General features: G+C 42.1%; 1 protein-coding gene across 8 annotated transcripts in view; it reads left to right on the top strand.

The window, feature by feature from the left end:
- The window catches only part of PALM2AKAP2 (PALM2 and AKAP2 fusion), a 271,234-nt gene that overhangs the window by 198,547 nt on the left and 56,659 nt on the right, over nt 1-16,028 (top strand). For 2 of the 8 annotated variants that reach the window (XM_074855291.1, XM_074855288.1), the window contains exon 1: nt 14,065-14,288. The exons of the other annotated variants lie outside the window; for them this stretch is intronic. In XM_074855291.1, coding sequence (XP_074711392.1) covers nt 14,229-14,288 — 60 coding nt within the window. In that variant the 5' untranslated portion in view covers nt 14,065-14,228. Of the gene's footprint in view, nt 1-14,064; nt 14,289-16,028 lie in introns of those variants that run through there. 8 annotated transcript variants of the gene reach the window in all.

The following is a 16,028-nucleotide window of genomic DNA, read 5'->3' as shown; positions in this document are numbered from 1 at the left end:
CATTAGAGTAAAAGAATCATAGAATCACAAAATACCAGGTTGGAAGGGACCTCAAGGATCATCTGGTCCAACTTTTCTTGGCAAAAGCACGGTCTAGACAGGATGGCACAGCACCCTGTCCAGCTGAATCTTAAAAGTGTCCAGGGTTGGGAATCCCCCACTTCCCTGGGGAGATTATTGCGGTGGCTGATTGTTCTCATTGTGAAAGATTTTCCTCGTGTCCAATCAGAATCTCCCCAGGAGTAACTTGTACCCATCACCCCTCATCTTTTCCATGTGGCTCTTTGTAAAAAAGGAATCTCCATCTTCTTTGTAGCCACCCTTCAAATACTGGAACATGGTGATGAGGTCTCAAGCCTTCTCTTCTCAAGGCTGAACAAACGCAATTCTCTCAGCCTTTCCTCATATGGCAGGCTTCCCAGTCCTTAGAGCTTTCCTTTTGACTCAGCAAACAGACCTGGTTGTGCTCAGCATGGGGTGATAATAGTCATTATCAGATGTGATGAAGTGCTGTCCAAGTCCTTCATCCTGATAAGCTAGTTGTGAAGAGGTAACAACAGTGTGATGAATAAAGTGTCAGGAGGAATGGGAGCACGTACCTTATATGGCTGTTAGGTTACAATTTCAAGTATCTACTGCCCCTCCTAAAGAGGTGGCTGAGCTGCTTGTAAAGAATTTCACAAGTCCCTGCCCTTTGTAGCATGATGCCCCAAGGCCATCCTTAACCACAGAGCAGCTGCACAAGAGACTGCTATTATTTATGTACAGCTGATTAGCCACCATGCAGAAGAGGATATAAGCAAAACACATCCTGCCCCAACTCTCCCAAATGCATGCACCTTCTTAAAGGCTTTGGCTTTGTCTGCCGAGTGCCTGCTCTGCCTGCGAACAACACATCCCCCTTGTTCAGTGACTTGGGCAGTGTCCGGTCTTCCTACAGCATGGATGTGCGTCAGCTCAGTTAAATCTTCCCTGAGCCCCTTCCAGCACTCAGGCACCCACAGAGAACTGGGATACCCCAAAGTGGTGGCCTTGGTGAAAGTGGTGCCATGTGAGTTGTGAGCAGTGCTCTTTAATGAGAGGAAAGGATCCCAAGCAGTTCCAACTGCACAGCAATACAATGTATAGTCTAACTATGCTAATAATCCAGCCTGGTACTTCAGGGGGAAATTCAAGACTCTGTTACAAGCAAGAAGATATTGTCTGGGGTTTTTTACCACTAACTTGTATAAAGGCCAGGTACAAGAAGTGATTCTTCATTAGTATCCTTCAGAGTATTTGTGCACAATTGTGCAGATCTGTACTCCATTTCTTTTCCTTCTGGCCATAAACAATTGTCTCCTCAGCCCTAACAGTTATGGGGCAAAACCGTAGTGGGACTGTCAGAAGAATTTATAAAACCCACAAATAGATAAAGCTCAGCCAAGAAGCATGAAGTCGGATACATTTCCCACTTTTTGTTTGGTTTAACGTGAATTGTGCAATGGCAAATTCTTCTCTCCAGCTGTGTGGTGCACTTTAATATCTTAGTAAAGACTACATACAGTGACAAAACTGAATGTTATGAACACTGTCTTTTAATTAGTCATCTTGCTCCCATTTTCCCTGTTTGTACAGCTCCACAGTCTTAACATCACCCTTCATCTCTGAAGGGAAGTTGCTGTGTCTGTTCCCTTTTGGCTCTTGCACACCTGTGATGTTTGCTTCAGTTTCAGCTCCATGGGTCTGCCCACACCCATTAATCAGGACCTCCAGAGGAAAGCAGGAAAAGGTGTCACCAGCACATCCACAGCATTCCAGACCCTTGAAATTGTTCTCCCACGGAGTAAGGTGTAAACCTAAGAGGAAGTTCTCAAGGAGCCGTTCTTGCAGCCTTCCTTCCCAGGAAGATTTCCATGTTTAACCTACTAAAAATAAGGAAATAAGTTAGGTTCAATGACAGCCATGGAGAGGTGCTCCAAGAAAAGTACAAACAGTGACTTTGTTTCACGTGCCTTCCATTTCTTGCTTTTTTCTCACCAACACCATTTGAAGGCAGACACCTTATTGCTTGACTGTAAATATAGAAGTGATTCAGTTAACTACACGAGGAAGCCTTGCACTGACCTTGACTTTCCTTTGCCACACTTGATACAGAAGGTGCAGGAGTAAAAGCACCATTGAAACCAAGCCACAACTGTTTAAAGAATAAATACAGATGGAAAAGGGAAACACAAAACCAGTTTGGGCATGATCTCTATCCGAGGCTTTTAGGTTACATAAAATGGGAGTTGGACAGTATTTCAGGAAGGGGTTTGTTTCCTAAATTAGGGGAGAAACCATCGGAGAAACATCAAAAACTGGGAAATGGCATCTCGGAGAGGAAAGATGGTGCCAGTAAGGTAATTTTACTTCTCTAAAGATACAGGTGGTTCCCTGCTGCTTGTTGCTTGCTATCTTGTTCACAGGCTGGTGTTGGTAACCTGTGCGCATTGATAACCTGTGCTATGCATTGCAACTCGTTTCTGTGGATCTGCTTCCAGCAGAGATCTGTTAAGCAACAAAAAGGTTGCATTTCCCCCAGGCTGTATGCAGCATTGCTAGTAAGACATGTTTCATGGAGAATGCCTTGCTGGAAGCAGTGTAGAGGGAAGCCTGTGACCTCCAGGCAGGGAGCTGCAGTGGGTGGGCAGGACAGGGTGTGAAAGTGTTGCTATGCCTTCAGGATAGCCTTTGGGTGGGCTTGGCACACCTCAGTGCTGCACTGTCCATGCCTTCTTCCTACCCAGCACTCTGGAACAGTGCTTGTGGAGCACTGTGGCATGAGGAGAGCTCTTTGGATGAACCCCATGGAGGGAGAAGCTTTCTGCCTCCAAGGTCACTCAGCCATGTCTCAGCTTCTAAGGGTTGGCTCAGGCACCATCTGGGTCTCAGAGCCTGGTATGCATGCTCTACAATAAATACAAATCCACACATACCTCTGCAAAGCCCATTCACATAAGTGGCAAAGCAGTGGAAGTGTGCTCCTCAAGCTTGGTCACTCCCAGCGGGTGGACCTGGAAGCACGGGAGAGCCCGATTTCGTAAGAGAAATTCCTAGGTGGAGTTACGTGCTGAGAAACTTGTCAGGCTGCAACGTTTATCTTGTTTTGATGGTATTTTTTTGGTGGTGCTTCTTAGAAACCAAATGACTGCTTCCTTTCTGGCTCAACAAGGCACTCTTAAACAATACTAATCAAATGGTGTCAGCGTTTCCTTTTAAACGTTGCTTCTGACTCTCTTAAGAGGTGGGCTGCTACTTGAAGCCAGCACCCCGGCTCATTAAATCCAAAGGTGCTCCAGTTAGTCAAAACATCTGTTTCTATGCAACTTTGACTCTCACCTGTGTTTTGCTTTTGTTTGCAAATTACACAAGGTAGAAAGAAGAGTGTTTGTGTTTTGTTTTCCTTGCCAAAGGCAACAGTAATAGGAGCACACTACACGCTCTCCCTGTGCATGAGGGAAAGAGTGTCTCTGAAATAGGCTGCAGGGATGTATGGGTAACTGACAAAACTGTAGTGCTGCACTTAAGGGTAAGGAATAGAAGTGAATTGACTTTTTTGTTGCTTGTAACCTTTCAGTTGAAAACCCAGTCACATACTTCCTTTTTACCTCATACTTTATTTATGCTTTATGTTATTGTATTAGCTAACAGATTTTAAAATGCCTATATTTGGTTTTGAATGAACATATACCCCTAGCTGAACGATCAGCTGTAGGAATCTTGACTTTCATGGATTGGTTCTGTAGAGTTGTTTAGTCTTGCACCTTAGAAAATACCTTGAAGTCAAATATAGCTATTTTCCAAAGACAAGAGTATCTCTCCATACACAGCACCACCCAGTTCTGGGAAGTTTGGATCCACGCTGAATGTTGGTGGTTGTCTGTGAAAGATCGAGAAGATCAGTCTCTCTTATCTGAATTGCTCTAACCCAGCAGATATTCCTTCTTTTTGTGTTATGCCCATCATTGCAAATGACAGTGGCAAGCAGTGATAAAAAAGGCCTGCAAACATTGTACCTCAGCCCAAAACTGTTGCATACACAGAAGCAACCTCTTGAACTGAATCTGGGATTTTAGACTAATTTATCAACATGTCTCTTCACATGTAATCAAATGACAGTGTTTCAGCCATAACAGTCATCTATGGAAGGCACAGCTGGTCTCAATATCTGGAGCCAAAGGAGCTCTGTGGCTGTGTAATGAATAGCCACTCCTAGTATCCATACAACACACCCAGCCAGCTGGATGGAGGAGCTGGTGCTATAACCATATGGCTACCCGTTAAATACTAGTAGCAGATATTTTGTCTTAATGCATTGTGGCGTGCAAAAAAGCAGCATGTAACAAATGATACTGCAAAGGCATCATAATATGGCATTAGTCAGGGAATTAGTCCCACTGCTGGGTTTCCAGGCAGTTGCTAATGCCTGGAGTGCTTTTATCCTTGAAAATGCTCCATATCTTAAGTGAGACTCTTGTGCAATAGCAGTCTTTATCCATCTTGGCGGGGACAAAGTGATATTTTGTGCAAGCAACATGAAGTTATTATTAACAATAAGTGCACACTGCCACACAAGAAACCTACTTGTGGGCACACACAACAGGAATATATCTCTTTCTGCACCAAGACAGACACACACGTGTGTGTGAGTGTGAACAGACATCTGTATTACTGGGTGTGTGCAGCAAAGCAGCCTTCTGCCTCCTCCTCTCCCCCTTCAAAGGTTATTTCCCGTAATTGTGCCCTACAGCAGCGACATCTGGCATAAGAGAAAGCCCTGACTAGCTCGGCCTCTGTCTGCTATGGGCAGACTCTCGTTAAGCACAATTAATGCCATGAACTGAAAACTTCATTTGCCATAAAGAAAACTCAGATTGTGCTGCGCGTTGGAAACACGGTAAGTGGGTGAAGCTACTTAACTAGTGCTAAGTAGAGGCTGCTGTCTCACAGCCTCCATCAGTGAACCGGAGCAGGAGGTGTATGCACAGGCATCCGTAGTTATTGTCAGAGAAGGTCTTTTAGTAGAAAGCCTTAAGTCTAAAAATTTCTCTAGGGGTTCAGGAGGCAGTGCAGTAACTTTTCATCACTTACATATAAATGGTGCTTCATTATAACTAATTAATGAACAGAAAATGAGGGGATTTGTACAAATCCTGTTACAAAATCTATCGGTTTTTAAGGGGATTGGGCTAAAAGGCAGAAGAAAAGAATCATTGTCCTGGAGAATTAGAGGAAAAGAGTGGCAGCTGAGTGCTTTGCACATGATGGAGAGGCTGTTGAGATTTAAAATAGGATGACACTTTGTGTATTGATAGAAAATGAAGGAGTGAGAGGGGTGGGCTGGGGCAATGCTGAGCATTCATCAAAACTCTGCTTAAAATACCTGACACACCTGGAGCAACATTTGACCAGAGATGAGTAAGTGGAATATTTATTAATTGAAATGACAGGAAAGAATTTGAGACTGTTGGATTTTTATTGATGTTTGTCCAGCCGATTTTTACCTCTGTGAAAACCAAGAGACCAAGACAATTGTGTTGTTATTGTATCTTTTTCTTCTTGAGACCTACTTGTACATGCAGCCTTGTTGTGGGGTGAATTCATGGATCCTTGTTCCTTTTCCACCAGTGGTTCTGCAGAGGTCTCTATCTGAGGATAGAGCACCTAAGTATGTCCTTTGGAGCCAGAGCTTGTCTTCCAAAGACCTGAGCAGGGCACAGGCCATTAGCTGTTTTGTCTCACTGCAGGAAGGACAGGACCTAGGCAAGAAAAGACAGTTTTGCAATAAAATGAAAGATCAAAACAAGGTAGGAAGAAGCCATGAAGCAGTTAGGAAGGATGAGGCTAACCCACTGCAAGTTTCTAAGATTTTTGATTGAGTGGAGCTGGTCCCCTCTTCCCAGACTTACCCAAGTTATGTTTGGAGACTATTTACTGTGTACTTTTTGCATATGGATGGAAAAACCTACCTGCTCCAAGGAAGAGCAGATGAGTTTCAGGCTAATGTTTCACACTGCCAGCTTTTTCTCCAATGAATTGTGTGGTCCAACACATTATTTGGCATAAATATGTATGGTATTACTCCTATCCCCTAGGAGAAAAGAGAAAATGTAACACAGAAGCCATAATAAAACCCTTCCATATGGCTGATTAACTTCTTCATACAGCTGGTGAACAGGAACATCTTCATGTGGCCAGGGCTGCCTGCGACTTTCCAGTTGGGACTGCGCCTCTCCGTTTTCTCTTTCCATTCCTGGAGCTCTTGTAGTGAAAAAGTCAGTGCACATCAGACCCAGATGTAGGTTTTATGAGAAGTTTGAGGAGGGAGGGGGAGACCAAGTGAGCAGATGAGAGAAGAAATTTTCCTCCATACCCAGCAGAAAGCATGCCAACGGGCGTTGTTCTGCAAGTGCTGAGACCCACCTGACCATGCATGAATAAACTTTGTTAAACCTTCACAAGGCCAGCATAGATTTCTCTGCTTCACAGCCCTGAAATCAACATGGCAGAGAGCCTTTGAATGCCTGCGGATAGCGTCAGGGCTGCTCATCCATGCCTGATGCTGTGCCAGCAGTGCCCGAGCCGTGCTTGACCGTGCAAAGGAGGTTCTGGCAAGATGGACCAGGGTACAGCAGGGAGTGGGGTGCAAGGAGGGATGGGGCTGGTGGAGGGTCAGGAGGTGGCAGGGGCTGGTGCTGGTAGTGTGTGTGTGGGGGGGGTGTTGGTGCTGGATCCCGGGAGGCTTGGATCCATATTTGTGACAATTATTTATTATTTATTGCATTCTGCAATAGTACTTGGCAGGGCAATGCCTGAGAACTGGTTGTCTGAGAGGTGATTGATTTTGTGGCTGTGGTGGTACGGACTGCTCTGACACAAAGCGTCAGAAAGAGCATGATGTGAAAGGAGAACGGATTCTGTCCCTGAGTTTCCTTTTCCCACTGGGTTGTTGAAACTTTCTCCCATGTAAACAAAGCAGTTGCATGAGCATCCTCAGTTTCGTTTTTCCCTTCTGATGCCATTTCATGCAAAGGAAATGAGCTGCAAGTGTTTAGCTTGGCACTGTAACTTTGGTAATCGTATCCAGGGCATAAAGTAGCATGGGCTGGTGCTTAATCATTCACTCATTAGCTCAGTGTCGGTTGAGCTTGGAAGACAAATAGAGGGTAAGAAATTGTGTCAGCCTGTCTGAGAGGAGCAAGTATAAGACAGTTTGGGAAGGACAACATACTTTCTGGGCTTCTTGGTGCACTAGCTTATTTCCTTTCCAGCACAGCTGTTGCTGCTGCTGCTGCTGCAACCAGTTTTGGAGAAAATGTCTGTATTTGAAGTGCCCATCTGCTTGCAGCTGTTGTCATCTTTTAATTGGCGTAATCCTGTCAGATGAGAGTAGCACAACTGTGACCATCTCCTGCACTGTCACCCGACTGCCAGCACCTTGTGAGTGTCATGCACTCTTTTTGTCCATATGCTTTCTGTATAAATACCTTCCTTATGTACCCAGGGAGTCCCCCAAGGGCTGTCTTTGCTTATGCGGCTGTACAAAAAGGATTTCTCCCATCTCAAGCTATGATTACTTACCAGTCAGGTAATTTCCAAAAGGGATGGGGATACATGAACACCATTGTAGATGCTGCTGGTAAGATCGTACCTGGAACACCATGTGCATTTCTGGCCACTCATGCTCCAAAAATATGATGTGAGACTGCAGTGGATGCAGGAGGGGAGTCTGCGTGGACAGCAGGGAGATGAAAGCCTGACATGTAATTTGAGATTAAATGCAGACTGGGATATATCAGAAGTTTATATATGCATCAGGGAAGGAAACAACAAGAGCAGTAGGTTACTAAACCAAATGTTCAGTACTGGAAAAAGAACAAACAGGGATGAAGTAGCCATTAGTAGATAGAGACTAGAAACTAGAAGCCAGCCCTTAAGGATCAGACTAACGCTTCCATGGCAACAGTGGGGACAAATTTTCTTAGTTGTTTTTATGATAGAGCTTGAATAAGTTCACAAAGAGGATGAACTGACGTGCTTTCCTGCCATAACAGGTGATGGGAACAGATGACACAGGAGATTTTGTTTCCTTCTTGTATCAGTCCATTCACAACATGCATTTATTAAAGTTCCTGAAGCAGTTTTTTAGTGGAGCCTGAGATACTGCAAATGGAAAGCACATTTGTGGATTTGAACTGTGCACAAACACTACTTCAAACTATGAGCTGAACAAGTTTCAGAAGAATAGGAGGGGGATGCCTAGCCAGTGGCTTGGTAGCTGACCACCCAAGGTAAACGCGGTGCTTAGGAGACTTCTGTGATGATGTACCCCTGGGTGATTATTTTGTTTGTTCAGATGGAAGTTGAATCCAGCCAGACATGAAACACTTTTTTTTTTTTTTCTTTTTACTGAGATTGCTTTTCAGCCATATCACCAGACAGACAACCAAAACCAGCACGGCCAGGGAGGAGGTGAGCGGGAATACACCAACTCCTTTAGGACTGGCTTGTAGTGCCAAGTGACGATAGCTGCCTGCTCTTCTTGCGTCAGTATCAAACCATAGTGCCAGCACCATTCTAAGTGCTGTTGGGCTAATGAAAAGACTTTTTTTCATGGTGATGCTGCACATGATCCCGACTGTGGTTATATAAGTGTTTGTGATATTTTCTGCCAAACCTCAAAAGGTTGCACTTTCGTGATTAGTGCAACACTTCTTGTGTAGACAGCCCAGGGCCAAGTTTGGCATACTACCTATGGAGGGACACCCTAGAAAAGCTGAGAAGGAGAATTGTTAGGCAGTCACTCAGTATCTTCCAGGACAGCCAATTTACATCCAGCCCACGCTACCTTCTTATGTGGATGTGTTCCTCTTGTTCTTTTTATACTGGGTGTCTCAGAGGTACTGAGTTAGGAAGCTATATATATAAAAAATCCAGGTTACAGTGAAGAATTTGAGGGAGTTTCCTCTTCTACTAATTGTTTCAGGATTTTTGTCATCTTTCCCACTTCTAAAGTGTTTGGCTTTTGGTCTTGCAGAGGTTAAAAGGTGGGCAAGCAGCAGTTGGATCTCATTTGAAAAGAACATGAGTGAGAATTCAGGATATCCTGCTTAGGGAGAGCCATGTGAATACCAGTGAATGAGCCAGCCTGAAGCTCATTGCACTGTACAGTTAGATACCCATTTAATTTCGTGTGTTCTGAGCCATGCCTTAAAACCACAGGTTGCTGAGATCCCAGAGCTAGACTGTGGCTTGCAAAATGTCTTCTTCCTGCATTTTTGGTGGCAAGATTTGTTTGACAACATGCAAGTAAGCTCTTACAGTTCTTCACCAAGCCAAGTCATTTTCTATACAATGTGAAAATAATTCATGCCTCTGTATCATCACTAGTTATATCCCATGCACAGAATGATGTATTCAAGGGAACTTACGCATCCAGTGCCTGGATAAGATCTTAGTCTTCATGATCTCATGCATTCCTTCTGAGAAATGTAGTCAAAAGAGCCACACTCATATATAGGTACATTGCAGAACATTTGACAGACTTACCTTTTTCTTACACTCTTTCTTACTGCTTTTCCTTTCAGAGAGTAGAAAATTCTGCTCCTCAGGTTTCTGCTGGGTATGTCAGTTAATCTTTCCAGACAGTGTTAGTCTAGCCCATAGTCACCTAAATAGCCATTTTTTTAAAAAAAAAAAAGCTTGCTTTTTCAGAATAAAGGCTTTTTCTGTGATGGGATAAGCTCTTCTAAATATTGAGAAAATTATTTTGTACTGAGCAATGTGTTGCCTATGCTCTTCTTGAAATACTCCTTACAGCATTAGTCCTTGGAGCACCAAGTATCAGCTGATGTTGTAATCACTACACACTGGGTTCTCCCAGAGATGGCACTTTTTTGTTAGGAGGATGGACATTTAATAATAATAGCAGTGTTGTATCCAAAGAATTTCCTATTCAGTCCTGCGGTTCTTCTTATTGCAATATTGTGCTCATGAATTTCAGTAATTACAGATTGAGACTAGGCAGGATTAGACTCCTGAGTACTTTTGCCCAAAATTCAGATCATCAAACGACGTATTTTGCTGTTGCCAAACCCTGCAATTATTTGAAGTCTTTGAGTGCCTATTTCCAGGACTGAGAGAGTCTCAGGCTCCTATATAGCAGTGTCCTGTGCCAGCCAGGCTACATTCTGTACAACAGGTACGAATCCAGTTTTCTACCTTTTGTAAGTTAAAAGCAGAGCACAGTGATGCATTATTTCTCACAGCAGTTTTGTGTCTGCGCATTGCATACCACGTGGACAAAAACAAAGGCATTTCAGGAATTTTCAAATGTCTTGGTGTCAGATGTCAGAAATGGTGAGCAGAGGAAGGGGAGCTGATGTCTTCCTCACACTGCTGGGACTGTATCTGCAGTACACTCTCCTGCAAAGACATAGCATTTCAGTGGATCACCAAGAGACCAGGAAAATGCAGTGAACCATTTTAACAGGGAGTAAAATGAAAATTGAAAATCTTGTGTGTCTTTTTCTCTTGGGTTCTCTGAATATCAAAATAAAAAAAGATATATAATATGGGTACTTCTCTCACATGCTGATTTTATGCGAAATATTTTTTCTGCATTCTTCAAATTAACAAGTGTCCTCATAAGCATACTTTTTACACAGAACTTGCAAAATATGCTGTAAAGACCGTTCTGATAAAAGGCATGGTGAGATTAAGTGATTTTTCCCAAGATGTCAGAGCCTGGGATTGGATTTGATCTCAAAAATTCCAGTCTAGTATTTTAGCCCCATGCATTTTTCACAGCAGGAGGTTTCATGTCTTTGATGCAGTGTCTCATCATCTTTACTCATGGACAACTGGAAGACTAACAACTTTTATGGCTTCATCAGTTTGAGTAAGTTCTTAACCTTATCCAAAGGCTTTGTATTTACTGGGAAATAAAAGGAGGTGTAGAAAGGCAGCACTGGTAAATCCTGTGCTGTCAGAGTCTCACAGGAAGTCGAATGACCCTTGCTTGAGAAACACAAACCACAAAATGTGGGTGTGATATTTATTGGTATGTGCTTTGCATTCTCCTGTGAGGACTCACTGCATTTTGCATCACTACTGTAAATCCTGCCAGCTTTTTCCAAGATTTCGACACTAACTCTTCTGAAAATGATCTGCTGGAGAGAAACGCTGTGAGGGTTAGCGTTTTGACTTCTGACTGAATCCTGGAAAGCTCTCCCCTGGTGTTAATGATTTCTGGTAAGAGGGAAGAAGGATGGGCTTTCAGACGCAGTGGGCATTCATTAGCATGTACCGTCAGTGTCAGTAGACCCCCGCTTGGATGGCACAGTCATATCTCTTTCGTATATCTGTTTGTTCGCTTTTTCTCCCTGAAGACAAGTCAACAATTGCATTAACTTTCTGACCATGGTATGGGAATGTTTATATTAATTTCCTGACATCAGCAGCTCTACGATCTCTTGTTTAAAATCGGCTAGAGGAGGAGAGCTGTTTCAGTAGTCCTGTCTTTTTTAGTAAAAAGAAAGGGGAGGAAAGCCCAAAGTGAAAGAGGAAAGCTTACTTTTGCAGAGCAGGTTATATTTGTATGGGTGCCAGGTCACAAAAGTTCAGATTATGTCTTTTAACTGTTTACCTGTATGAATATTTCTTAATGCAAAAGATGTAAAAGCAGCTTTTAATGTGTTGTTCACAGTTAATTAGCTATCCTAACTATGGCTGATACATCACAGTATTTTTGGCTAGCAGTTTCTGAGCTATTCAAGAGCACTTGGTTAATTTGCTAGGAAAATGAAAGATCAGAGGACTTCTTTCTAAGAAGCTTGTTTAATATTTTATATTAGGCCAAAACATTTTGTCATTAGGATTTTCTTTGGGATCTTCTTGGTTTCAGGTGTTTTGGCAGACTTAGTTCACTGTTAAGTCTTCAAAATCATATCTTAGTACTTAGGTTGATGCGTTCTGTATCTATATATTCTCATTTACCTTCAGAATTAAATCCTGTGCTATAGACTTGTAGGTAATGAGCAAGGCACACAAGCTTTAACAAAAAGAGGAAGATATTAAGAGGCTACAAGATGAAGATGCATGTGGACAGGCTTGTTTCCATTCCATGGCAGTTGTTTGCATATCTGGCCATGGGAAGGTTTAAAGGATGTGTGGAATGGCTGTTTCTCACCAAAATCTGCATTTCTACCCTTGGCCATGCTGAAGTAACTCAATGTTACCTCAGCAGAAAGCACTGCAACTATTTTGTGTTTGTAATATAAGTTCTCCTGTAATGCATGTTAGAGTCATGCCCAGATACTGAGTAATCGGATTTGCCATTTGGTCTTCTTGTGGTTGTTATAAAAACATACTAATTGGTGAAATACTAGCCATGGTCCCTGGGTTTGTTCTGGCTTAAATCACTTTCAGCTGCTGAAGAAATAACCAAAGTCATTTGTTGCTTCCAAAATTGACTTTAGAAGTGTCAGAGCAAGAGGTCAAAATACAGAGAGGTGAAGGAAAGGAGAGCTGCTTCCACGACTGGTCATTGAGGAAAGCCATCTCAGTAAGCTGAGCAGAAGCCACGGTTTTATGTACTGTGCAGTCAAGGTTATGCAGACATTGTTAATGCCACTGCTAAGTGATGTATGTAGTGTATGATTTCGATAATTTTAAACAGATATGCACTTTTACATACTTTGAATTGGTGCCATGTCTGTGTTAATTGTGTATGTGCAGCAAATACGGGTGTAGTAACAAAATTCTCAGCTAAGCTGGAGCTCAAGTGTGTGTTTGCTGTTTGCCAAGTACTTTGTGAAATCAGCAGTTCATTACTTGTCTAGGTTTTTTTCAAGGCTGTCTGTCACTTCACTGTCAAGAAGACAAAATATTTATGAGGAGATACATTTTCTCAGAGAATGTTTTTAACAGAATCACCGCATGTGTGAGAGTGCTTCTGCTGGTATTTGTGCTGCAGTAGGACTTGCAGAACTGCGTTATGGACTATTTTCAGTACTCTGAGCTGATGGGGGAACAGCGCTGTGCACAAGCACCTCAGTTCTCTGCTAGAAGTAGCTATAGAGACAAGTCTTGCACAGTTCTTCCTGCATCCCTGTAATTTATTTGGGTAGGATTGCAGCAGAACAAGTACTGGAGGTAAAATATTGAGGATCAGAGTCAGATTTGAGTCAATACAAATCTGAAATTACTTCTTTTTCCTTTACGGAAGGAAAAAAAGCACCAGGATAAGTTAGCTACTTGATCTGTGTGGCTGGATTTGCATTGGTGATGGTTTGTGAGTACAAACAACTGCCATAAAAGATAAGCAAATGCGGCCATGGTGTGCATACAGCATCCCACCATTTTCTGAGCAGCAGAAGGGTACAGAAGTACCATTTCAGTCCATCACTGAAATATCATAAATGTAGAAAATAGCAGAGCTTTACTCTTTTACGAGTTTAATGTCTTGTAGACTAGGCCTTGGTCTCTGACTGCAAAAACTGACAATCCTTTAAGGAAGACGACCACAAGCAAGGCTGTGGCATATCGTATTTCGGGTGTTGCAAAGAGCTCGCTTGAGTGTATTTTTGAGAAAACCTTTCAGTCTTATTTATGGTGGTAACTTTATTTACCATAGTGGTTTTATCATGAGAGTGTTTGTTCAGCAAAATCGTGCTGATTGCTAAGTAGAGGTCAGGGTGCTGGAGACAGGTAAGGGGAATCCCTTCTGACAGAAGGAAAAAGTATTTCTTTTGAGCCAGGCTAAAAGATAATAGCAAAAATAAAAAATGCAAAGCTACAGATGGTCTCTGGTAGCTGCTTCTGGACTTGTGATGCAGAGTCAAATGCCAGCAGTGGAAATACAAACAAACTCAAGATTTGCAGGGGAGGGAGCGACTCTGCCGTGACGTGCTGTCCACCATCGGCTCCTCTGAGTGGGAGGTTCAAAGGTTATCATCCTATTTATGCTAATTGCATTTGAGCTAAGCTCTTCCCAAGAAAAAGCTTCTTATTGAATTAGTTATTCAGTTCCTCGGGGTGCAAGTGGAATGGCTATAACGCTCTTAAAGTCTGCTCGGGAGGCCCTTGAAGAGTACAACTAAAGGATTTCTCTCAATTTAAGCATCCCTCAGATGAAAAGCAACGAGGAGACCTGAGAGACTTGGCGTGCCTTTTGCTATTTAGTCTGTCTACAGAGGGGGCCAAACATGTTCAGGTACACAGCACCCTGGCAGGTCCTCTGCTTGTCCATGGAGCAGGGGCTGAGGGTAAGAACAATTTATTTTCATAATATTGTTAAACAAGCATAATTTGAAATCTTAAGACAATGCTGTAAAGGGGAGGCAATGTCAGAGCTACCTACACTGAAAATGAAGGATCTTAGGGATGTGTAATGTTTATTCCTTCATTGTGTATTTCCGTGTTGCTGTTACTTGTGGGAACAAGTCAGAAGAAGCTGTGTGAAAACATGTTGTGTGTGTTTATATGTCTCTGCATTTATATTCAGACTGCAAACATGTCACTGTGCACCTCTGTATATATGAAAATACTGTTAAGAATTTTCATTTGCATAGGGGAAATGCATTCCTCTTTTACCCTAGGCTTTTGAAAGGTTTATAGGCACAAATTAATTAATTAAACCTCATAGCAGTCTTAGGAGGTGCATGTTAAGGTAGGATTGCAGCCTGGATAAATTATTTTATTCAAGGTCATGCAGCAAGTCAGCAGCAGATAGGAGAATGAAATCCAGATCTTCTGAGTCCCTCTAGTTGCTTAATACCTTTTAGTTGTCTTCTAAATTGGATTTTCTTCAAGACTGTAGGCCTTGAGGACTTACGAAAGTACAACAATTAACTGTAGCAGAGTAGAACAACTAATGGACATGACTGGCATCTGAAAAGTGTACATTTAAATCAACTTGGCCTGACATTATTTGTACACTTATTCTTGCAGTACATTGCAGTATTCTTTTCCATGAAAGCAGTCTACTAGTCTCTGATGGCATTTAATATGAAAGAGTTACTTTGCAATTCAAAAATACCTATTACGTTTCATCAACTCTCCTGATTTTATCACAAGTCTTGAAATATTTGGCATGGTTTTTCTTTCCAAAAATGCCAAATGCAGAAATACCTTTAATTTTTGAAAATAGGTTTCTAGCCTCAAAAGTTTCAAAGAAATACTGTAAAATATGGCTTCTAAATACTACCCCCTGATTTTCCTCTTTCTGCCCCCCAATGTCCCTTGAAAGAGGCAAATTAAAATTAAAATGCTATTTGTATAATTTTGTATTTACAACTTGCAAGACTTGTGTCTCACTAGCTCTTATGATTTTTGAAGATTGATCTTTTTTATCAGTCTCTCTCAAAAGCACATACTTGGAAACAGAATGATCAAGGTCTGCATATGCAGCTGTTTTTCTGTACAAGGATAGGTTGCTTTTGTTGTTGCTAAATCCATTTTGACTATTTCCTTTCTAATCCTTTTATTTTAAGGCATCCAAACTATAGAGATTGTGTAGATCACTTATCAGTCATTATGTAATCTTCTTTGGTATGGAGGTGAGATTTTGTGCTGTCAAAGTGGTGGCACCAGGACTTCCAAAGTGCTGGTATTTGTGCAGAGTCCCCCCCTGGAATGGGCTCTCTGGGATGTTTGTGGGATCTCCTTCAGTAGAGGTTTTAGTTTTTTAACTATGCCTTACTATATTCTAAACACTTACTTCTGGATAAACATAAATCTGCAATATATGTGGTACTGGATTTCACAGTTAGCAAGTCTCTAAACACTGTGTTTTTGCAGAAGCTTCTCTCTTCTTTTTGCCCCTGGTGTCTTAATCAAGTATTACAGAAAACAATATTCAGGAAGTCTGTGAAGAGCTTTTTTGTCCTGGTTCTATTTTAACATAGACAGCTCTGTAGTCATAAGTTACAGCATATCTGAGACACCCAGTACATTATCAGAAGCTGTAGATGAAGAGAAAATTTGGCCGTGTGTCCAGTGGATCT

Source organism: Strix uralensis, chromosome Z (genome assembly GCF_047716275.1).
Source record: "Strix uralensis isolate ZFMK-TIS-50842 chromosome Z, bStrUra1, whole genome shotgun sequence".
Taxonomy (NCBI): domain Eukaryota; kingdom Metazoa; phylum Chordata; class Aves; order Strigiformes; family Strigidae; genus Strix; species Strix uralensis.
Note: the sequence above shows the minus strand (reverse complement) of the source record. Positions and strands in the feature narration are given on the sequence as shown.